Source organism: Phaseolus vulgaris, chromosome 5, assembly GCF_051622355.1.
Source record: "Phaseolus vulgaris cultivar YP4 chromosome 5, ASM5162235v1, whole genome shotgun sequence".
In the NCBI taxonomy this organism is placed as follows: Eukaryota; Viridiplantae; Streptophyta; class Magnoliopsida; order Fabales; family Fabaceae; genus Phaseolus; species Phaseolus vulgaris.
Genome location: NC_143502.1, coordinates 44273864 through 44297884, shown reverse-complemented (window position 1 = coordinate 44297884; position 24021 = coordinate 44273864). Strand labels below are relative to the sequence as shown.

The window sequence follows — 24021 nt, the reverse complement described above, 5'->3', positions numbered from 1 at the left end:
CTCAACCTAAATAGCACACAATTCCACATTATTTTCTAATAGAATACAGCAAGTACTGTAAACCCTATGTTTAATTAAATCAAGTGCCTCATTTAATTTCTTCATAGGTAAGCTACACAATTAACTCTCATGCTGCTTATATCATATATATCAGTATATACCAATAGTCAAACGTATGATAAAAATAAATGTGGAACCAACAAAGTTCACCGCCTTCATTTTCTTAATTTAGCATGGGGTCAGGTAGTGGTGCTTTTGGTTTTTGTTCAGAAAAATAAATGAAGAACCAAAAGAGAACAAAAGCAGAGGAGGGGAGAACCGAAAGGAATAGCTAAAGGAGATGTGGCTCAATTTGACTCCTTTCACCGACATATGGATAAACTTAGACTTAAAAAATGAACAGTGTGTGCATGCAATGAACTATGTGTTTTCTCTTCAGTTATACACACGTTCGGTTCCGTTTGGACCATGCTTCGCAAGATCATACACCAAACTCAGCATGATGTGATGTGTTTCCCACAACTGCTATGCAAGTCGCATACAATTTATACACATCACACATGTTAACACTGTTTATGATTTCAATGCCCTAATTAAGACTTTCAAAACTGATTTATCCAAATTATAAGATCACATTAAAATCTATCTTAACTATAGTTAAAAAATTGCTTACTATATTTTTTATCTAGGCATGAAGTCTAATAGTATTACACATTAAAATTTCGGATTAATTAAAAACATAAGAATAGAATCTGAACAAATAATATATTAGTAGGAATTAGGAAAAGAAAAGTCAGTTTGGAGTTGGTATTAGGTTCGACCCATAAAATATTAGGAAAAGAAAAGTGAAATACATGAACAATGGGGTCCAAGTGCTTTTACAAATCATAAGGGGACTTGGGAGGAGGAGTCTTCAGTGATTGCAGGAATTTCAAAATGTACCTACGTTGACTGGATTTGGTTGATTGAGCAACCAAGACTATAGTATTCTTAAAGGGGGCTCAAATGATCAATGGAAAGATTAAAGAAAGATTGTTTTCATTTGATTACAAACCATAGATGCTTGCCAGGATAGAAGCTATTTCAACCCTTATAGCATACTACTGCCTATATAACTATAACCCTGTACTAGCTTTCAATCCAGAAACATATACACGAGGTAAAATCAAAATTTCAAATCAATTCTACATTCTAAGAGACAACCAATATGACAAGTCATAAGAAAATACTAACAACGCTAAAAGGAAACATATTTTACCAGACACACTATACCTATAGTTAATCCTTGTCGAGAGAGGCAAATCAGCTTTGGAAGTTAAATTTTAATTCAGCGATTAAGGTAATTTCAAGAAGCCATAATAAAAAAATTTCAGGAATCACCACCCAGGTCTGATACTGGATGATCACTGTGTACTTGGCGAACAAATTGCCCTTTCACCCGAGGGCGCTGCTCTGCCAATCTCTTCCGGCTTTGATATCGGACCTGAGCAAGAAATTTCAACAATAAGCAGCTGCGTTAGACAAGAAAGCAATCACAATTTAAGTTTCAAATCCTAAAGTCTGATAATTTTAGAAATACATGGCAGCAAGCAATTGCATGAGGCCCCGATAATTCCTTTACCATAAATATTTCAAGAGTAGCTCTTTTCAGAAGCAGTAATAGCACGGCAGCAATACCTTTTTCTCGTAGCATCTGTCTTTCCGCTTAAGTCGAAACTTTGTTAGAGCTGCTTCTCGTTGGCTGGTGCGATGAGAATCTGTCCCTATGAATCCATCATAACCGAGGTGACCAATATCAAAGAAACTTTCATTGTTGTCCTTGGCTACCTTAGCCGAAGTAGCATTTCCTTCACTTCTACAGCCTATGCTTCTGTACACGCCACTACAATTATGATTTGTTGTATCATGGTAAAGAGCAGTATCAGCACTCTGACTAGCAGTCGGAGAGTCCTGTGTCTCAAAATCCAAATGGCTTTGGTCATTTACATTTTGATCAGAAGCATGGGTTGCATCGTCAGACCAGTGATGATGTTTTGAGTTGGGAGATTGATGATTAGACTGGGAGGAAGTACTTGAGGGAAAGGGAGAGCTCTCTTTCTGGAACACTGATTTTGGAGTCCATATGGGATGGACAACTGATTGAGAATAAAGCATAGAAGGGACGACATTTCCATTTCCAGTAGACTTGTGACCATAAGTCACCCCTGTAGCAGGAAAGAATCTAAGTTGACTGTTTGGTAAATTTGGATCAACTTGTTCAGATTGACCAATATCTGAAGTGGTAATTTTCTCCTTAATTTGATTTTCTGCACCATATTGATCAGAAGTTGATGTGTTTTCAGATAACTTATGGGATTTCTGAGAATCATGACTACCGTTTGTTAATTTTGCAGAGATAGTTGATGGTGTTGGACAAAGGGTCTGCAACAACTTACTACCACCATACCTGCAATTTTTTTTTTATCACATCATAAAAAATTCTCTTTATATTTTGAAAGTTCAATAGAAGACATGCTTTGGAAAGCAATAATTGATACTGATTTCTTGACCTACAAAAGTAGTAGGCAAGTGGTCACCCGCCACCTCCCCAAAATTCAGGCTTGGTGGGAAGTATTACTTAAATTGCTGATGACTGAGGATAAAACACAACAATATATTTGGTGTCTATATAGAAGCTTGGACAAATTTACCACCACTTAGTGTTTCGGAAGACCATAAATACATGCTCTTAAAATGGTTTTAGTCCATATCAATTTGCCAGTTGGTAAACTTTTAACTCCATTACCCGGCATGTAGAGTGACATAAGCAAAAATGGGAAAGACTCTAGAAAGTACACGTATAATTATAGAAATGAAAGTTAAAATTCATTTTGCTGAATTTGTTATTGTTAGAGCAAAGAAAGGTTCGTACAACTCCTATCTTTAGTACTTGATTACGAATTAAAGTCCAAAACAAGTAGAGAACTAACCTAGAAAAGGCAGAAGCATTTGAATGGTTCAATATTTGCCTTTCCTCAGATACATCTTTGTATGAGCTTCCAGGAAAATATCTTCTTACAGAAAGTTCCAATTGTGTATCAAAGTCAAACTTGGCAATGTTACCACTACTGAAACTACAATTTTCATCAGTGCTCTTTGGAAGTGTCTTGAATGTACCAATCAAGTCAATGGCCCCAGTAGAAGGGCCTTCCAATTCATCAATGCATCCATGAATATCGACATTAATCTCAGGATTGGCTTTGCTCAACTCTATTCTTAGAACTTCATCCTGATTTCCCATTTCACCAAAATCATAGCCTTGACCTAGCCTTAAGCCTGTTGGTTTAAAAGTTTTGTTGCACCCTTCATCTTCTGATATAACTATTGATTTGGCTGCAATACATGCTAACTGTAACTGAGTAACAAAATAAGGGCCAAAGATTTGAACAAAAGTACAAAATAAAGGAAACTTGCACACCTCCAGCTTCGTCATTATGCTCATCTGATTCCCTTTCACATTTTGTAGAGTTTTCATGCTTAACTGTGCCAATATCGCTCAAATTTGAAGAACTCTTCAGCAGTGAAATATCCTGCATATTTTCCATGAATGTACTCTCAGCTTAAAAAAATGGAGGTGTACTAGTTCTCTCTACATAGGAGTTGGCAAAACATGTCGTTTCTATATAAAATCATGAAACCAACCTAACCTATAAAGGAAAATGTCCCAAGTTGGGAGAAGAGTGGCTTCATACATGTAATGGAAAAGGGATTCAATGTTTATGTCTTTGTGTGTTAATCATGCCAAGCAATGAAAGTGTAGATGAAACTTCAGAAATTGAATTAGCAGAATTAAAAATTAATTGTTGTTTCACACCTAACACAGAAATCTGAGAAACTGACATCTGTTGCAGGCATATTGCAGCATGTTGTTATTTCAGTGAGAGTTTAGAGGCCGGGAGAGAAAAACTTACTTGAGCCTCACTTGTTTTCTCGCTGCATTCATTATTTTTTGGTGTCGAAGCCACAGAACCGCTAGAATCATTGCTTGCAGCATGATTTTCTGCAGCAAAACCAAGTTCAATCTGTGACAGTGTTAAACTTTGAGGAGGCCTGCTTATATGTATGGAAAACATGAATTGAAGCAATAAATGGGAAGTAAATAGGGAGGTGATATTTTGACAGCCACCAAGACAACTCAAAATAATAATATTTTAATCATGTTTATTTTATTTTTTAACTTCAAATCTTAATATATACTATTATAGTGGGTTAAAAATTGGGTGTATTTTTTTATCAAGGGTGTCAAAGTAGTAAGTTCACACTAATAGACAAAAGAAATATCAAAGAATTGCCAGAATAAAATTGAAGAATATGACGTACAACATGCCATCTCCACACATGCTGCCACAAGTTTCTCAGCTCATTCTTGCGAACAGGTTTTATAAGAAAATCAGCTGCACCTTTTAACATGCATCTGAACGCCATGCTAACTGAATCATGGGAAGACATCACTGCAAAATCATAAGAAGGTGAGAACAAATTTGAGTCCATTAGCCACATCTAACTACTAACAGTACCAAGTCAACTCATACTTATGACGGGAATGTTTTTGCAAGCTTCATGCTCCATGACTAAACTAAGAAGTGAAAATCCAGATATTGATGGCAAATCCACTTCAGTTAATATGAGATCTATGTCAGATGCTTTGTTCTTCAATGTCTCCCATGCCTTTAAGCCATCACAAACTGTGGAAACTGCATGTAAAAATTGCAATTAAGAAGTTCATAAGCATTTTGAGCTTGAGGGAAAATTCCCATTTCAAACACTACCGTGGAAGGAAATACCTTACACAGTGCCCACCACAAAAGTACACATTTGCATGAAATCATTCCCTTTATATTTAATTAAAACAAATAAATAACCATTATTTAGTTCAAGTACGTTGTAAGTGAAACAAACCAGATTGATACCCCCAGTTATTGAAATATCTACTTGAGTTAGTTTGTTCACATTAAACACGTTTAAAGAGGAAACAGAGGTGGTTTGGGTTTTCATTTTCTCACACATAATTTAAACAACATTTTTTTTAAAAAGAAAACCTTTGTAACTGCATTTACGGAGAAGTGCAGCAATGATCTGTCGAGTAGAATCATCAGCTTCCACAAGCAACACTCGAAGCACCATCCGAGGCAGAAAACGTTCCCACCGAACCGTGGAGGCATTGTTGCTCTGTTCCCCCTGCATCTGCATCACACACTTCTCACCCGCCACTTCACCCATTCTCAAGCAATTTGCTTCTGCTGCATTAATCAAAACCCTAATTTGACGCCAGAAAAGTAAGAAGAAGACACCTGATGCTGAATCTTAAATTGGGCAGTGAAAATATCTAAAAAGTCTGCTAAATTGAGTGGAGGCAGAGAGAAAAAGAGACAGAGAATTTCGGAATTTTCAAACCGCCTTCAATACTTTGCTTCACAACCGCGAAAATTCTACAAAATATCTTCTCACGCCATGCCACATACATGCATAGATACATAATCACTCTCAGATCTCAACTTCCTCTGTTTCCCCTTCTGACGTGTCCCATTCTCCACCATTAGTTATTAGACACGTGCCTCATTCATCTTCCGAGAAATGCCACGTCGTCCTCATTTGGGAGGTATTGGTTACCAACACGTGGAATTCTTAGGTATATTCATTCCTGCTTCCGTCAGCCATCAGAAGCAAGAAGAAGAAGAAGAAGAAGAAATGCAGAGAATCTTTGTTCGGTCGAAAACCCTAATCACGGGTGCTTCCAATTGCATCTTCTTCCTTCCATCACCACCCCTTTACCTGCAAAACCCAAAGCAACAACAAGGCTTTCACAGCAACAGTGGGAACACCCCTTTCGGATCACCAACACGAGTTCAGAAGCTGATAGCTTCCCAATCAGACCCTCTTCTGGCCAAAGAAATCTTCGATGTGGCCTCTCGCCAACCTAACTTCCGCCACACTTACTCGACCTATCTCATTCTCATCCTCAAGTTGGGTCGCTCCAAAAACTTCTCTTTCATCGACCATCTCCTCCGCTGCCTCAGATCCGATTCTCAACCCATCACTCCCACCCTCTTCACTTACTTGATCAGAGTCTACGCAGAAGCCGATTTGCCGGAAAAAGCCCTCAAAACCTTCTACAACATTCTCCACTTCGATTGCAAGCCTTTGCCCAAACACCTTAACCGCATTCTTGAGCTCCTCGTTTCCCACCGCAATTACATTCGCCCCGCCTTCCTTCTCTTCAAGGATGCTCACAGGTATGGGGTGGAACCCAACACCAAGTCCTACAACATTCTCATGCGCGCGTTCTGTCTCAATGGGGACATTAGCATTGCCTACTCACTGTTCAACAAAATGTTCAAACGAGATGTTGTGCCGGATATAGAGTCTTACCGGATTTTGATGCAGGCCTTGTGTCGGAAGAGTCAGGTGAATGGTGCTGTTGATCTGTTGGAGGATATGCTCAACAAAGGGTTTGTTCCGGATTCTTTGACTTACACCACTTTATTGAACAGTTTGTGTAGGAAGAAGAAGCTCAGGGAGGCTTACAAGCTTCTCTGTAGGATGAAGGTCAAAGGGTGCAATCCTGATATTGTTCATTATAATACTGTTATATTGGGGTTCTGTAGAGAGGGGCGTGCTCACGATGCCTGCAAGGTTATTGCGGACATGCGGGCCAATGGGTGCTTGCCTAATCTGGTGTCCTATCGTACTTTGGCGAGGGGCTTGTGTGACATGGGAATGCTTGATGAGGCTCGCAAGTATGTCGAGGAGATGCTGTGCAAAGGTTTTTCTCCTCATTTTGCTGTTGTTCACGCCTTGGTGAAGGGGTTTTGTAATGTTGGTAGGGCTGAGGATGCCTGTGGAGTTCTTACTATGTCTCTTGAACATGGGGAAGCTCCTCATGTGGATACTTGGATGGTCTTAATGCCTGTAATATGTGAAGTTGATGATGGTGGGAAAATCAGTGGTGCTTTGGAGGAAGTTCTTAAGATTGAAATAAAAGGGCATACTAGAATTGTGGATGCTGGCATTGGTTTGGAGAACTACTTGATTAAGAAGATACGAGCCAACTCCAGAGTATTCTAAAACTTATGCAGGACTTACAACTTACAGTCATGCTTCTGTCATTCATGTTGGATCTTTGTGGTATGTTTGTTGCTTTCCTACGAGTGTAGCCTGCATAAAAATGCCATTGCCCAAGAATCTGGCTTGCTTTTAACAGATAACCAAGGTTTTCAAGTGACGATGTTGTTTTTTGCATGTCAATCATAATTATGCTACTCGACTGGAAAATAGAGTATAACAGTGGTTAATATGAGGACAGCTGGGATATTATAAATTCGGCTAGTCTTTGGAACTCCAGAAAGGAGGGATGGGTTCTGCTCAAACGAACGCTGGTGACTTTCTGTAATATTCAACAATCAACATAGAAGCCCGAAACGGATCAACATGGATTCACTAGGTTAAGACATTCTTGTTCACTGACTTAGACATTCTTGTCATTTTCATCTCATCCTTTTCAGATAAGTAATCTCCCCACCCAATCATTACAGATTTGAATATGTGTATAGAAGTATACCAAAACAAGAAATTTCCCTGTGTCAGTCAGCACTGATATATTAGACCTTGCCATGAAGTTTGACTCCCATCAATAAGAAAATTTTGTTGTACACATGTGAACTATTTAACATTGCTGGTAGTAATATAGAACACGACAATTTTATATGGTCTCTTCACATTCTTCTTTTTTCTTTAATTTTTCATCTGATAAGTATTACGGCTTCATTTGTACTACTTTTGGTGTTTGGTATTAACATAGAGTTTCATTATGCGACTTGCATTGTTAGCTTCAAAGGCATACGCGTATATACAGAGTGTAAAATGGTTTTTCTTCTGAATAGCCACTTTCCAATTTTGCATTTTCTATTTTGTAAATTAGTTTTGAGACGTAGTTCATGCTTGTTCAGTAAAGAATTTCACTATCGTTGCAGAATAATGTTGCATTTATTTGGATAATAAATTGTTGTTTAAACAATGAAGCTGGCAATGTCCGAAGTATCACTTTACAAATTTAAACATTATATTTTTACAGAAGTTTTCTTCTATGCATTTCGTTAGTTACACTAAATATTGAATTTTATACTGTACAAATAATAACAGTTAAAATAATGCATACATGTTTTATTTTATCCATAGACGATGTTATTCGTTTGATAAATTAAAAGCTTTTTGTCACTTAAAATAGAGAGGATAGGGACAGATAGATGAAATTAGCCTACAAAACTTAAAAACCAGTAAACAGTTTCCAAGAACTCTACAAAACTTGTTTTAAATAAAACCTAAACTATTTCCCTTTCTTCCCTTTCTTGAAATTTCCCTTTTTAAAAGACTTTTTCTCAGGTTTCAATTTGTTGTCAGCTGGTGAAGCCTTCCCTTTATCGCTTCTTCGCTTCTTCTCTTTCTTCACATTGTGCATTGTGACGGCCTAGAATTCCGAGAGCACGATTTTAACGAAAAAAAGGTTAATAATAAAACAGGGCAAATTTGAAATCCATGTCACTAAATGAATCTACTGTACCTTTTCAACGTTCAGTATGTTATGAGAATTCTTGGACATGATCTTGTTCAATATTTTTTCAGTTTGCTCTCTCTCTTGTGATCCTATCCCGGTTCCTTCCACCACTGGCAGGAACTAGATGAAAACAAACCAATGGAAGTTAACAAGACAGTTTAGTTAAAAATGGATGTTTCTACACATAACAATTTACATGGCTAAGAGAAACAGTTATATATGCTTAGTGTACAGTGCACAACCTTCCGATATTTTCCTTTATGTTTTGCAGGCTTTTCACCAGGCAATTTCTTGTCAAATTTCCCACCACTGGCTGTTGCAGTTGCCGCAATTCCTGCTACATTACCTAGTTCATCCTTTGTAACTTTCTTGGGTGCTGCCTGAGTTCCTGTTATAGGCAAAGCTGTAGCTGCCAACTGAACATGGCTGTATAATAATTTGTTCAGATTTCATTACAATCAAGAAAATATCATGAATAGCAGAGAGAAAAATAATAAAGATATATATTAAAGGAAAACAAGAAACACCAGGTCAAAACTCTACAACAAACTAGTCGAAAGTTGCACACTTTTAAGGTAGGACAGTTGCCTCTAGATTACTCAATTGCTCCCAAAGGTGGGGAGATTACAACATGTACGAAAGTCAGACATTAAATGAAATTGAGATGCCACCAATAGCAAAGGTGAGATACAATTGACTCAAATGGAAAATTAAAAGGCAAAGGTCCATGATCCATGAAATAATTGTGCACACAACTATAAGTCAATGATGTATACTATAATGAACATTAACAAATAGAATTCCCATGCTACAAAATCTTCAAGGTAAATTGAAGAACATTATGTTACAAACCTTGGTAAAGCACCGAATTTAGCAGCTTCTTTCAAGTTCTGTAGTCGATTTTTATCTTGCTTTTCAATTCTTTTCTTCTTATTTTCTTTTCTTTTGGCAAAAGGATCCTCTGCTGGATCTACAAAATGTTATAAAAATACCATTACTAACATGCCATACATATAGCTCTGATCAGTGTACAAAAACAAACCCAAAAAACGTTAATTACAAGTTTATATTCATGAAAAGATAAAAATGTTAAAGTCAAGAGAATAATAACATTAAACATAAACGGTCTAAATAAACATCTATATGATTTGAAATATAGACATATAAATACTCTCTAACTTCCAGATTATCACATCCAGGAAAGGGATGTTCGATCATATACCATCAGTTTCTTTTGCCTCGATGATAGGTACAGCATCTTCATCATTTGCACGATCATACCCATATCTCCGTTTCCAGGTTCCGGATTGTTCATCATACACAATCTTGTCTTTCTTCCGATTCTGTATGCCTGCAAAATAACACACAGAGGTTAAAATACATCAGTTCAACTAATAAAAATTAGGAAGCACTAAGCCAAACACAGACCGTATAACCAGCATTAAGATTATTTGAGAGTCACATGTGCAGCATGAATAGACAAACCTTTCTTTTTGGCAAAAACTTCCCATTTAGTAGGAGGCTTAGGTTTTGGCAACTGAAAAAAGCATCACAAAAATTGATGAGCCAGTGATTTGAGTGATTAGACATAAAAAAAACACTACAAACAAAGAACCAAACTTCTTATTCATATCATTTAATTCCAAACTTACCTCTATTATATATATTTATTTCTAAACTCATCAGTTGTATACATCTTTAAGGTTATCAAACTATCATTTTCCTAGAATCATATAACCAATACAATTGCATAGATAATTGCAATGCAGACGCATATATAAAGTTGCAATACAGTAGGAATAAGGATTAGGGGCACGAGCATTAAAGGAAAAAAGTGAGAATCAATAAATTATATAACCTTTGAATTAAGAAGAACAAAAATTGGAGTGTGGGATTACATGTTTTTCTCTTGGCAATTTAGTGAGTGGCGCAGGCAAGTTGACAAGGGGGCCATCTACATCTTCCGTTGATGGTAAGGTAAAGAGGGCATCTGCAACAGCTTGAACCAGGTGAGTGGCTTTCAGTAAACACTGGTTGACGAGGTGCTCCCTGTGTGGAATAAACGTAAGCAAAGACAGTGTCAAAAACGAAAAACCCTAAAGAAGAGGAAGAAGACGGTAGGTGGGTACCTTGGTACCTGGAAAGAGGTGGTTGAGAGGGGAAGGTGTGATTGGAGTCGAAAGCCATGAGGTTGCCGAGGTCCACATCGAACTTGTGCTGTTTCTCAGCTTCAATCTCCATCTCCATCTCCATCACTTTCAACTTCAACAAATCAAACCAATATCAAACCTCAGCGGCATTGCAGGTGGGTAACGGCTTAAGGGTTTGTTTATGTTGTGTTGTGTTTCTGTTGTGTGGTGTTGCAGCGCGAGGATGAAGAACAAATGAAACCGAGGCCCAATATACAGGCCCAACACAAACAACAATAAAAAGAAGAAAAAAAAAGATGAACCTTTGAGGGATTGCTTCTTCCTGCACCTCCACATGTTCTTGTGTCACCTCCATATAAAAGTGAAAACACATTTTTATCTTTATTGTGCCACCCATAGATTTATAAAATTCGGAAGCAATTTAAAAAAATTATATATATTTTGGATTACATAATCCTGAATCTAATATATTCGAAAATAGCTTACGGATTATGTAATCCAAAATATATTTTTAATAAATTATATTTTGGATTATATAATTTGAAAATAACTTCCGGATTATGTAATTCAGAATATATTGTTAAAAAAATGGTTTTTTAGATTATATAATATGGAAACTAATCACGCATCTGAAAAAAGGTTTTCAGATTACATAATTCAAAAGCTAATTTCATATTAGAAAATACTATACTTCTGGATTATGTAATCTAGAAACTAATCACGCGTCTGAAAAAAAGGCTTTTTGGATTACATAATTTGAAAGCTAATTACGAATCTGAAAAAAGACTTTCGTATTACATATTCAAAATACTATATAAGGATTGAAATACAAAAATTTATGAAGGTGAGAGAAGAACATATGGAAGTACAATAAGAAACAATCCCTTTGAGGTGATGATATTGTCCGCCTATTTATTACTTAAGGAAGAACTTTTTGCTTCCTGCACCTAATGATTACTAATTGCACCCCATATAAGTCTCATGGTATAACGTGTAAAAGATAAAACAACAAAACCGCCACTTCGTTGCACCGAAATAAGAACAGAGTAATGGATTGTTACTAATGATGAAGAACCTGTTTAATAAATTTTGTAAAATACGATTCCTCTTACAGTATCACACTTTTTAATAAAAATTTGCAAACGCATTGTAAGTTTAGAACAGAAAGCTCAAAATTATGTTGCAGCTGAACATTAGAGTCACAAAAACAAACAGAACTGCAATACTGCTAATGAAAAAAAAACTAAAGGTACTGATTTTATCTTGAAAACAATGGACAATTTAGGGAACAAAAGAACAAAATTTCTGATTCAATTCTACGTGCCTAAAAAGTTTAACAATTATCATGTCATGATGTTCAAAGATGAATTTGATTATATTTTGTGAAGTTTCGTTTAATATTAAGTTGGAAAGTTATAAAGAAAACAATTTTATCATTATAATTATTTTGTATATCAAGATGTGATTGTAGTATATTTTGTCCATTTGGAGACTAGAAATTTATGAGATTAAGATACGTCTCTTAGATGATGTGTTTTTGTTAAACACACGCATCGATAGCGAACATTAACACTCATAGGACACGTATCCATAAAATGTTTAATTAAAAAAATATTTATGAAATTTCAGACAATTCTAAGACAATTCTAACATAATTTTATAAAGGATAAATTCATTATTTTTTAAAAACTCAAACTATGATACCTGGAAATTAGTTTCAAAACTGCACAGCAGTGGTAAAGAGTTGCCTCAGTGATCTTTCTCATTTTGCCATAGTGAGTTTAAATAATTGCAGATATGTGAAAATAAAGATAAGTTTCTTATCAGGTCTGCCATTGTATTTCTTGATCTTAAGTTGAATACTTTTTCCACTCAAAAAATCATGTTTTGAACTATCAAAATATACAGAGATATTGCTGATTGAAATTTTAAACACAAGGAATAAACCCAGATTTTGATGGACTTTTGACAGCAGATCTACTCCACTTGCTGACATATTCTAGCTGGGGAAGTTCTTCCTAAACAATCAAAATTGCAACAATCACTAGGCAAAATCTGAATATCCAGTTAGATCTTATTCTTCTCTCTTTACACGCTCTCGAATCACCAGTGTTCGACCACAAAGCACCTGCAAGAAAGATCAGACCAGAGACTAACTCATGAATGAGAAGCACAACAATGAAAAGTGGCAGAGCAAAGGTAGAACACACACATATATATATACCGTTCCATGGAGAGACATTGCTGCATCACGCTCTCTCTCTGAAAGATAGGAGACAAACGCATAGACCCTTTGTTTCCCTTGTCTCATATCATGCAACATCCTTACACTAGTCACATTACCAAATCTGCCAAAAACCTCTCTCAGGTCTTCAGGCACAGTAAACTTGGAAAGATTCCCAACATACAACTTATGAGGACCTTCATAGTACATAGTTCTAATGGGTAACGAATTCATTGTGTCAAGATCCCTCCTCTTGGGATTCATCTCAGCTGAAAATCTAACCAGCACTTCACGCCCACCAACATCCTTCAGTTGTGAAAAAGGAACCAAAAACACATTTTCAGACAGATAGCCACAACACACTATGCAAAAAGATACATGAAGCGAGTTTCACACTCACGAACCGATGCGTCCAATGCATCAATTGCTTTCTTTGCGGAGTCAATAGATGCCATTGTCACATAAGCACTCCCTCTACTCTTACCACTCTCCTCACTCCGGGAAACCTGCAAAAGTGTAGTCACCCCATCAACACATTACCTTGTTATGATCTACAAGGCTCGAACACGCTTCTTCTTCTGTCACCAAGACACTGTATGTACGATGATACTTGTAGGAGACGTGTTCGTAAAATGTCTAATTGAAAAATATTGATTTTTTGACAATTCTAACCCAAATTGTATCACAATTTTAAAAAAAATCTATTACAAAAGAAAAACTAAAACATACATATTCACATACATAGTCACTAATGAGTATCTATACTATACTTAGATAGGAACTAGCCAGTTAACAATGAAAATGAAGATAATGGATGGAGCAAAGAAGATTTCAACCTCTGATTTTTCTTTTAAATTGAATAGTTTAGTGAGAAGAGAAGAGAGGGTATAGTAGAATTGATGTTAAACAATGAAAAAGTGGAAGAATCGATAAACCTGAGCAGAAAGTACGGTTCCATGGGGGTTGAACATGTGAAGTAGATGCTGTACGTCACAGCTACTGGGAAGGTTGCAGATGTAGACTTCGGTTGGTCTTGGTTGCTTGAACGCTTCTTTCTCCGCATGTTTTCCTCCGTGAACGACCCTTGCTTTATCCACCGTGGCCGGCGAGGCGGTGAAGGAGAAAGTCGTAGCCTTGGAAAAGGAAATGAATGGTTTGTGAGAAGATGTGAATTGGGTATGGAGATTGTAGTTGAATAAGGGAAAGGGTAAGGAAGAAGATGTGAGTGAGAGAAAGAAAGTGGCATTAGGTGCCATGTTTAGCCTCTGATGTGCTACACTAACACTTGAGTTCAGGAAAATGGGTGTGCTTTGTTTTAAGTCACACCTTTTTCTTTTCTAAAACATTACTGTTATCAAAATATAATATCATAAATAAATAAAAAATCATTGAAAACAAAAATTACTGATAAATAAATAAAAGAGTATCTATGTTAAATAGCTTATGATGAAATTTAAAGGAAAAAAAATTATAAAAAAATACATAAAGTTAAGTAATTGATGATAAAAATAGAAAATAAAAATGGTAGCTTAATTAAGAAAAGAGTGAGTTTGTTGTTGAAGTGATTTGAGATGAGATCTGAAGTGTGAGGAAAATGGGGACTACGCCTGAGGCAAACGGGAATAATGTGGCGGACGAAGAAACCGTCGCCAGCTCAATTCACTTCGGCACGGCGGAGGCCGTCGAATTCGTCCGTTCCCTCACCGACGTCGGTGCCATGACGCGCCTCCTCCACGAGTGCATCGCTCACCAGAGAGCCGTCGACGTCGAACTCGACGAGCTTCTCTCGCAGCGCACTGACCTCGACCGTCACCTCCTCCAGCTCCAGCGCTCTTCCGACGTCCTTGACATCGTCAACTCCGACGCCGACTACATGCTCTCCAACGTCGCTTCCACCTCCGACCTCGCTGACCAGGTCAGCCGCAAGGTCCGCGAGCTTGACCTGGCGCAGTCGCGCGTCCGCAACACGCTCCTCCGCATCGACGCCATCGTGGAGCGCGCCAACTCCCTCGAAGGCGTCCACCGTGCACTCGAGGCAGAGGACTACGAGTCGGCCGCGCGCTACGTGCAGACGTTCCTCCAGATCGACGCGCAGTACAAGGATTCCGGCTCCGATCAGCTTCAGAGGGATCGCTTGTTAGCAGCGAAGAAGCAGTTGGAGGGAATTGTAAGGAAGAAGCTCTCTGCCGCAGTGGATCAGCGCGACCACCCCGCCATTCTCAGGTTCAGTCATGGATATTCAAATTTTAAGTTGCGGGAACAAGAGTATAATAGATTGACTCTTTTTTTTTCTATATCTTAAATTATGAGAGTAATGAATATACATATATACATATATATTACATATAAGAGTAAACTGTATATGCATCTTTTGTTCGCTGGATTCCTGTCATCCAATTGCAAATTGTTTTATTTGATGAGTCTGTCCACTTTCAGATTTGTTAATTTAATACTCATTCATACCATGATTTTTCTGATTGGATGATAGTGTTTATATATATTTTTTGCATTGAGTGCATAGGAATTGAACTTGATATTATGTTAAGAACAGTTAAGAAAACAACTTGTGCCACAATGCCTGAACCTTGATCCATCATTGCTCAGGTTCATTCGGCTCTTCACCCCGCTGGGTGTGGAGGAGGAGGGATTGCAGGTGTATGTTGGGTACTTGAAGAAGGTGATTGCAATGAGGTCAAGAATGGAGTTTGAGCAGTTGGTAGAGACTATGGATCAGCGTAATGTCAATTTTGTTGGTTGTTTGACCAATTTGTTTAAGGACATTGTGTTGGCGATTGAGGAGAATAGTGAGATCTTGAGTGGTCTTTGTGGGGAGGATGGTATTGTGTATGCAATCTGTGAGCTTCAGGAGGAGTGTGATTCTCGTGGTTCTGTGATTTTAAACAAGTATATGGAGTATAGGAAGTTGGCTAAGTTGTCCTCTGAGATAAATGCACACAACACCAATTTGCTTGCTGTTGGAGGAGGTCCTGAGGGTCCTGACCCACGAGAGGTTGAGTTATATTTGGAGGAGATTCTCTCCCTTATGCAGCTTGGTGAGGATTACACCGAATTCATGATTTCAAAGATCAAAGCGCTTACTTCTGTTGACCCTGAGTTGCTTCCTCGTGCCACCAGGGCTTTCCGGAGTGGAAGTTTCAGCAAGGTTGCACAAGATTTAACCGGCTTTTACGTCATTTTGGAGGGATTTTTCATGTTGGAGAACGTCAGGAAAGCAATAAGGATCGATGAACACGTGCCTGACAGCCTTACCACTTCTATGGTGGATGATGTGTTTTATGTATTGCAGAGTTGCCTGCGGAGGGCAATATCCACTTCCAATATTAGTTCTGTTGTTGCCGTTTTGAGTGGTGCCAACAGTTTGCTCGGTAATGAATATCATGAAGCCTTGCAACAAAAAATAAGAGAGCCTAACCTTGGTGCAAAGTTGTTCTTTGGTGGCGTTGGTGTGCAAAAGACAGGGACAGAAATTGCAACAGCTTTGAATAATATGGATGTTAGCTGTGAGTATGTTCTGAAGCTAAAACATGAAATTGAAGAACAGTGTGCTGAGGTGAGTGTTGTATATTTTTAGTACCTTACAATTATATATCACTGATTATATTCATTAAATTTTGAATTATGATGTTAATTTTAGCAGTAAGTACAGTTGGCACACCCTTGCTTTATGCATTGTGTGCCTGGGGTCCCATTATAAGGTAATTTTAGATTCATGGGTTAGGGATTATTCATAAAATGTGTGTGTGCAGATCGTGTCATTTAATTTGTGCAGGATGTAGTTCTGAATTTCTGTAACATGATTTTGAGTTTTATGTGATATTTACAAATATTGGATAAAAATATAAAGACAGCAGTATAGGATAAACCAATCTCAAGATTGACATTTTGGCAACTTCAAAACCACAGATTAATTTGCAGTAATCCTTTCTGTAACAAACATGGAGACAATTGATTAGAAGAATGCACTTGAAGTATGATTTAGAAATTCAGAAATTGTAGCAATGATTTTGCCCTATAAACTATGTACATACACATGTTTCCCCCGAATGTTGTGATGAGTACATGGTCAAATTTGTAGCAATCCTTCTGTTAACATTGATATGGAGATGATTGATTAGAGAAATGCGATCAAAGTATGGTTTAGAAATTCAAAGTTTTAGTATTGATGATTTCACTCTATGAACTATTTTCCATTTTAGACTGGATGTTTCTTCAGATGTGCAAGTTTGCTAAATGAATATTTCATATTTGTCAACTGCTCCTCCCTTCATTTTTAAATGAAGCAATGTAGCTGGAACAGTGCTATAGACTATTTATTTTAAGAACTGTTTCTCAATTTATATAGCGCTATGTCAATTTGTCCTTTGTTGGTTTATAATTATAGGTTATTCTTTATTTTATGTCTGTTTACTTTGCCTATATAATATACAAGTTTAAAGTTGCAGAATTAACGGACTGAATAACTTCATACAGGTTTTTCCTGCACCAGCTGATCGAGAAAAGGTAAAATCTTGTTTGACTGAGTTGGCAGATAGCAGCAATGCTTTCAAGCAAGCTTTGACTGCTAGCATAGGACAACTTGTGTCAACCATTACACCTAGAATAAGACCAGTATTAGACAGCGTTGGACCAATTAGCTATGAGCTTTCAGAGGCTGAGTATGCAGATAATGAGGTGAATGACCCATGGGTTCAGAGACTTCTCCATGCTGTTGAGACAAATGTGGCATGGCTGCAGCCACTAATGACTACTAACAATTATGACACGTTTGTTCATTTGATTATTGATTTCATTGTGAAAAGGCTAGAAGTTATTATGATGCAGAAAAGATTTAGTCAGCTAGGCGGTCTTCAGCTGGACCGAGATGCTAGAGCTTTGGTAAGTCATTTCAGTGTCATGACACAGAGAACTGTTAGGGACAAGTTTGCACGTCTTACTCAAATGGCAACAATTCTAAATTTAGAAAAGGTTTCTGAGATTCTAGATTTCTGGGGTGAGAACTCTGGACCTATGACCTGGAGATTAACTCCAGCAGAAGTTAGACGTGTATTGGGTCTGCGGGTTGATTTTAAACCAGAAGCAATAGCTGCTGTGAAGTTGTAATATCCGTTTATATGGTCTCTTCACATTACTTTTTTTTTCTACTTCAATCTTCATATGATAAGTATTACAGCTTCATTCTTACTACTTTTGATGTTTGGTAAGTTAACATACAGTTTCATTATGCGACTTGCTTTGTGAGATTCAAAGGCAAAAGAATAAGAAAGGAGTATTCAGATTTGCCACCCGAGAGGCTGCCTACATCAAAGCATCTTGTGTAAAACGATCATTGTTCCTGAATAGCCACTTACCAATTTTGAATTTTTTTTATTTTTTATTTTGTAAATCAATTTTGAGACTTAGTTCATGCTTGTTTAGTAAAGTTTTCTCATTAAATATTTCATTTCCACCAAACAACTTTTTCTTGCGTTTCGTTGCATTGCATAATATACTAGTGTTGCATTTATTTGAGTAATTAATTGTTATTTCGTTGCATTGCAGATTATTGTGGTTCATTTTATATTGTAAATCATCTCATTGCATTAGGAAATAACTTTAATAATGAGAATCTTATTTAAAAAATATTGAGATGGTAGTAGGAAATCACGATAATAAAGGACTCTACATTTATTTGTTGTGGCATTAGCCACACTTTTGAGATGCTTTACAGAGTTGAAAGTGTATAGATTGCATAAAAAATAAAAGAAAATATGTAGAGTGGTTTGCACTTCTAGCCTCTTTAAATAATCAAAACGAAGTTAATATATGAAGAATTTATTGCAATTCAAAATTGATATCCTAAATACAAATTGAGATCTAAGTTTAGTTTAAAGGATATAAAATTATAAGTATTTTAGTAAATACAAATTTTATTGTATTATATTATTTACTTAAGTAATTCCATGTCACAAAATTTAAAAATAATTTACTACTGTGCAAAAATCTGTGATACAAATTCAATCAAATATTCAACATTAAATTAAAATACATTATATCTACCATTAACCAAATTTACTTCATCTCAATCATAACAAAGTGAGTGAAGGATAAATCATGACTATACCGAGAGAACATGCCTTGGAGATAGAATTCATGAGTCCACTACAAGATACTCATTTTGAAAAATTAAAGGAATCCACAAGAAGAATAGATGGCTGTTATAATTGCAACAACTGACTAATAAAAGGAATGATTGGAAATTGTCATTGTTGACACTAGTTCCAAGAATGCTAACAAATATAAGGAAAGAAAAAACAAAATTTCAACCTAAACAAATCCTCTCTATATTTTATGAAGGGCATTTGGACCGTAATGTTTGATTTCTAGAAAGTACAAGAACAAGAACATGAATCTAAAACTGAAAACTAAGATGTCAGACTTGGATAACATTAGACATGAGCAGTGCCTTGAGTGAATTTTGGGTCCTCGCATCTGTACTTGCCATCAGGTCCAATTCCAAAACCTTTTGGATCAGCAAAGACATTCTCTAGAAGCTGGCTGCGTGGTGGAAGAGGGCTCTCATCTGCAAACTCAACTGCCTCCTCAAGAACCTCATCAATCTTATTCTCTATGGCCTTCAACTCTTGTTCACTGGCTAATTTGTTCCCAATCAAGTATTTCTTCAGTGCAGAGATGGGATCCCTATCAGCATAATGTGCCTTCTCAGCTGCCAAAGCACATTCAGATGATGGTGAATAATTACCATGAACTTGGCAGACACAAATAGAAGACAAAGAAAACTTCGGCAAGATGTGAGTTATTTTGATCATGGCATGAATATCCTGACTTGTTGAAATTAGAAAAACGGTTGTGGTAATCATAATATTATTGCCACAAGAATAAAAACAATAATAAAACATTATCCCACTAGTTAGGTTGGTTACATAGATCACGTGACACTATTGATGTAATATGCATAGAAAACAAAGACTATAAGATTTAGCAGGACGTTTCAAAAAAGAATAAAATATGCTACTTTTATCAGCTAACATAGTCATTAAGAGCAACAATAACCACAGGGTAATCTGAATTATGTCCACACGTTTAGATGAACTCATTATTTAACACATTGATAGCAAGAAAATAATACCTTGCAAAAACATTATCAAACTATAGGAAAAAACATCCACAACTTTAGTTTATAAAAATTGTTTACAAATATTAATCAAACTACATTTCCATATTTCAACAGGAATGTTGTTGATCAGGCACCATGATGTTTTGCACTTGCCATCAAAATGATAAGAGAAGTTACTTTTCAAAGAGACAAATCAATAAAGTGTAGTATAAGTACAGCTTATAATGTAGTTATGCCATATTTCAAATCCAAACAATAAAGTGTAAATCTTTACACCATTCACAGGTTTAGAGTGCACAAATACAAGTTCAATTTCTTTAACATACAAGTTTGGCAGTGATCCAAATCCATGATCTTAATCTTAATATCAATTGCATTCTCAACATCTAACATCAAGAGAAAATTGGTCCTAAAACTAAACTACAGAGATAATGCACAGAAAGCTTACAGAAGAATAAATGTACAAGTATTATGTTCAGTACCACTTAAGATACCAACAAAAGTGCAAAGGAAATGCAACATAATATACTAAAAAATTAACAGCATATTTGAAGTACATTCTAAGAGAAGAAAGCATAACATAAACGCTCACCAGGGTCACGAAGCTCATCAGGATCGGCCAATGAATGTCCTCTAAATCTATAGGTCTCACATTCTACTAAAGTCGGTCCTTCTCCTCGTCTGGCTCTTTCAATAGCCTCCTTTGCCACCTCCCTGACCTTCAAAACGTCCATCCCATCAACATGAACCCCAGGCATTCCAAATGCTGGCCCTTTCTTCCATATTTGAGGATCGGAAGTTGCCCTGAGATGTGACATCCCAATAGCCCACAGATTATTTTCCACCACAAACACAATAGGCAATTTCCATAAAGCTGCCATGTTTAGGCATTCGTAGAACTGTCCATTGTTACATGTTCCATCTCCAAAAAATGCCAATGTCACATGATCACAGTCTGCCTCTTTCAAAACCTCCCTTCTATACTTGCTGGAAAATGCTGCCCCAGTGGCAATAGGGATTCCTTCAGCAATGAAAGCAAACCCACCGATCACATTATGTTCCTTTGAAAACATATGCATAGAGCCACCTTGACCTCGGGAGCATCCCGTGGCCTTCCCAAAGAGCTCACTCATTACAGCACGCGCTGGCACCCCCTTACTCAGTGAATGAACATGGTCCCGGTATGTACTCACCACCGAGTCTTCTTTCTTGAGAAGCTTGATGAAGCCAGTTGACACAGCTTCTTGGCCATTGTACAAGTGAACAAAGCCAAACATTTTGCCTCTATAATACATCTGGGCACACATGTCTTCAAAGAACCTGCCTAAAGTCATGTCTTCGTAGAGCAGCAAGCCCTCCTCTTTCGTAATAAGCTGCACACACCAATACAAACAAAAAACAATAATTCAATTCAAACACTCATTTCCAAAAAAACAAAAACATATTTTTCAGAATCTGAAGCTAACTGGATATAGCAGGCATAAAAAGTCTCTTCTTTCCTTAAAGAAGCATGATTCAATATTTTATTTCAAATGTTGTAGATATTTCACAATTTGATGGTACAGGTTTTATAGTTAATACAAAACCTATACCATCAAATTGTGAAAAATCTACAACATTTGAAATAAAATATTGAATCATGCAGCTTATAAAACAAGAGTTTAATCTCTACGAACCATAAGTGTAAAACTCTTCATACTTGTCATCAAATCAAAAACTCATGCATAACTTCTAAGGTAAGTATTGTAACAATTTCTAATTGATTGACTGTGCAAAAACTCTCTATACGGTTCGTGGTTACACTATTTATTTACTCAAAAACTAATTGGGTAGGTTGAATTAAGTAGAAAGATAACTTTTTTATTTAATTTTCAAAAACCCATCATGCAGGATCCATGCCATGCTGAACAAATGAAAATCTCCTATTCCCAAAGGAATGGATTATTGATTTGTGATACTCAAAACAAAACGGTAAAAGGGTTACCAGATTGTTGGCTGATTTGAGCTTCTTGTTCTTGACAGCATCGGAGACAGAGACAACAATGGAATTAGAGCGAGCATTGAGCTTAACGGGGGCAGTGAAACGAAGCTTGTGAGTGGATCCAAGGAAGGGAGTGAACGTGTGGAAAGACATGGAGCAGCCATTGGATCTGTGCTGAAGAGGAAGAGGAAGAGGGTGCGCAAACTTGGGAACAGAGAGAGACATTGTTAATGTTATGGTATTGCGATTTGCGAATGAGAAAAAGAAAGAGGTTAATGTGTTTGAGGAAATGCAAAAGAGAGAAGAGACGAAATCATAAAAACTGAAATTCACAACACATTACACATTCAATCACACATCACGGAGAATAGAGAGGGAAGCCACCAATACACAACTAACTTTTCCTACTAATACTACTTATTCTTCTTTTCTCTTCATATAAATAAATAAATATTCAAATTATTGTTCAACTAATTCAATTCACACAACTTTTATCTCACCTTGTTCCTACAAAATCACACCCAATATTCATTACCAACTTTGTTTATATTAATTTTTATTAAAAAAAATATAATATTTTATTTATTAATAGAAGTTGTAAAGTGAGAGTGAGAGAAAAAAAATAGTGTGAAATAATTGGAGGTTCAATATTCACCTAAGTTTCTATATTTTCTTACCTAGGTAAGTAAATTGTAATAATGACATCATAATTAAATAGGTTTTCAAGATTATATCTCATGTTAAATAATAAGCTAATATTAAATTATGGTTAACTTATAACATAATAGTATTTTATTTTATTATGAAATTTATGTCATCAAAGTATATCAAAAATGGGTCCATAGCTCAGTGGTAGAGCATTTGACTGCAGATCAAGAGGTCACCGGTTCGAACCCGGTTGGGCCCTCAGAAATATGTTGTTTTAATTTTTCAATAAAATCTTTTGTTTTATAATTAAATAAAACATTTACAAAAAAGAAATATGTTTCTTAATAAAAAAACTATTTATATCTAAAAAATAAAAATTAAGAAACTACTTTAAAAACGATTTTATAATATTAACAAAATTTGGTCAAATGTTGTTAAATGTATCTTCTAAGTGCTTCATTTCCTTTTTCTTATAAGCTTTTCTCAATATTCCCTTTTCACCAATTATCACACACTTTTTCCTTTTTCTCTCCTTTTTATTTCATAATATTGCCCCTTTTTTCACCAAAATCATTAAAAAAAACCTTGGATTACGCATTTTTTATCCCATAATTGGAAATACGTTATGTGATATGAATATATACTTGAGAACAATTTCATTAAGCTACATACTATTCTATCTTTTATTTACTTTTTGTTCAACATGTTCACATTATTATAAATCGAGTACTCGTTGTTTCAAGTAAGAAAAAAAATGAATCTGCTATCTATGAGTTGTAAAACAAAAACTATGATGAATAAGCAAAATTATAGGGGAAAGGGAAAAAAGAGAGCTCTGTCTACTCTTTTTTTAAATACTTTTTTTTATATATTTTTTACCTCGTATTCAGAATTAAAAATGCTTTATGCAGCGTAAATGTTATTACTGTTGGGTAAATTATATAATTTACTGTGTACGTGTTCACAAAAAAACAAAGATAAAAGAGTGGGAGAGGCATGAAGCACTTCTCTTTCCATGAACCCATCATTGTGTCCATTGACCATCATCACTAAACCTGGACGCTATGCTTCTTATCTCCTTTTCAGAGATTGTTCCAACTTTTAAACGCTCTACTTTTCACTTATTTTCTTTCTAATACTAATTTCAATCTTTTTCATCTCCTACATAGTCTGGTAAGAACTATAGTGTGTATGATTATATATATATATATATATATATATATATATATATATATATATATATATTTTTATTTTTATTTTTATTTATTTATTTATTTTTATTTTTTTTTATGA

At 36.1% G+C, this 24021-nt stretch overlaps 6 protein-coding genes and 1 non-coding gene across 8 annotated transcripts; 3 read left to right on the top strand and 4 right to left on the bottom strand.

The window, feature by feature from the left end:
* Positions 1–1021: 1021 nt before the first annotated feature.
* LOC150027732 (two-component response regulator-like APRR9) lies at positions 1022–5507 on the bottom strand. The gene is made up of 8 exons (XM_090302732.1): positions 5079–5507; positions 4572–4733; positions 4360–4490; positions 3951–4061; positions 3458–3569; positions 2970–3372; positions 1678–2446; positions 1022–1483 (listed from the first exon to the last, which is right to left on the bottom strand). Exons 1-8 carry the CDS (start codon positions 5257–5259, stop codon positions 1370–1372), a joined length of 1983 nt encoding a protein of 660 aa, XP_090158858.1. The 5' UTR covers positions 5260–5507; the 3' UTR covers positions 1022–1369.
* A 16-nt stretch (positions 5508–5523) lies between these two features.
* On the top strand, positions 5524–7748 carry LOC150027731 (pentatricopeptide repeat-containing protein At4g01400, mitochondrial-like). Of its 2 annotated transcripts, XM_090302734.1 has the most exons (2): positions 5524–6444; positions 6531–7748. In XM_090302734.1, exons 1-2 carry the CDS (start codon positions 5614–5616, stop codon positions 6537–6539), a joined length of 840 nt encoding a protein of 279 aa, XP_090158860.1. In that variant the 5' UTR covers positions 5524–5613; the 3' UTR covers positions 6540–7748. The 2 variants fall into 2 exon arrangements, with proteins under 2 accessions (XP_090158860.1, XP_090158859.1); XM_090302733.1 differs by having other exon boundaries at positions 5527–7748.
* A 430-nt stretch (positions 7749–8178) lies between these two features.
* Positions 8179–10953, bottom strand: LOC150027730 (ribosome biogenesis regulatory protein homolog). The gene is made up of 8 exons (XM_090302735.1): positions 10728–10953; positions 10489–10639; positions 10076–10127; positions 9813–9941; positions 9443–9560; positions 8833–9016; positions 8597–8710; positions 8179–8503 (listed from the first exon to the last, which is right to left on the bottom strand). The coding sequence occupies exons 1-8, from the start codon at positions 10841–10843 to the stop codon at positions 8363–8365; spliced, it is 1005 nt and encodes a 334-aa protein (XP_090158861.1). The 5' UTR covers positions 10844–10953; the 3' UTR covers positions 8179–8362.
* A 1587-nt stretch (positions 10954–12540) lies between these two features.
* LOC150027729 (28 kDa ribonucleoprotein, chloroplastic-like) lies at positions 12541–14459 on the bottom strand. The gene is made up of 4 exons (XM_090302736.1): positions 13900–14459; positions 13369–13470; positions 12965–13270; positions 12541–12868 (listed from the first exon to the last, which is right to left on the bottom strand). Exons 1-4 carry the CDS (start codon positions 14218–14220, stop codon positions 12815–12817), a joined length of 783 nt encoding a protein of 260 aa, XP_090158862.1. The 5' UTR covers positions 14221–14459; the 3' UTR covers positions 12541–12814.
* Positions 14460–14527: 68 nt separating this feature from the next.
* LOC150027728 (conserved oligomeric Golgi complex subunit 4-like) lies at positions 14528–18160 on the top strand. The gene is made up of 3 exons (XM_090302731.1): positions 14528–15187; positions 15569–16535; positions 17456–18160. The coding sequence occupies exons 1-3, from the start codon at positions 14559–14561 to the stop codon at positions 18083–18085; spliced, it is 2226 nt and encodes a 741-aa protein (XP_090158857.1). The 5' UTR covers positions 14528–14558; the 3' UTR covers positions 18086–18160.
* A 939-nt stretch (positions 18161–19099) lies between these two features.
* LOC150027727 (pyruvate dehydrogenase E1 component subunit alpha-3, chloroplastic-like) lies at positions 19100–22606 on the bottom strand. Its single transcript, XM_090302730.1, has 3 exons — positions 22084–22606; positions 20692–21472; positions 19100–19688 (listed from the first exon to the last, which is right to left on the bottom strand). Exons 1-3 carry the CDS (start codon positions 22303–22305, stop codon positions 19411–19413), a joined length of 1281 nt encoding a protein of 426 aa, XP_090158856.1. The 5' UTR covers positions 22306–22606; the 3' UTR covers positions 19100–19410.
* A 309-nt stretch (positions 22607–22915) lies between these two features.
* On the top strand, positions 22916–22987 carry TRNAC-GCA (transfer RNA cysteine (anticodon GCA)). Its single transcript has one exon. It is a non-coding gene; the product is annotated as a tRNA-Cys (tRNA).
* The last annotated feature ends 1034 nt before the right edge of the window (positions 22988–24021 follow it).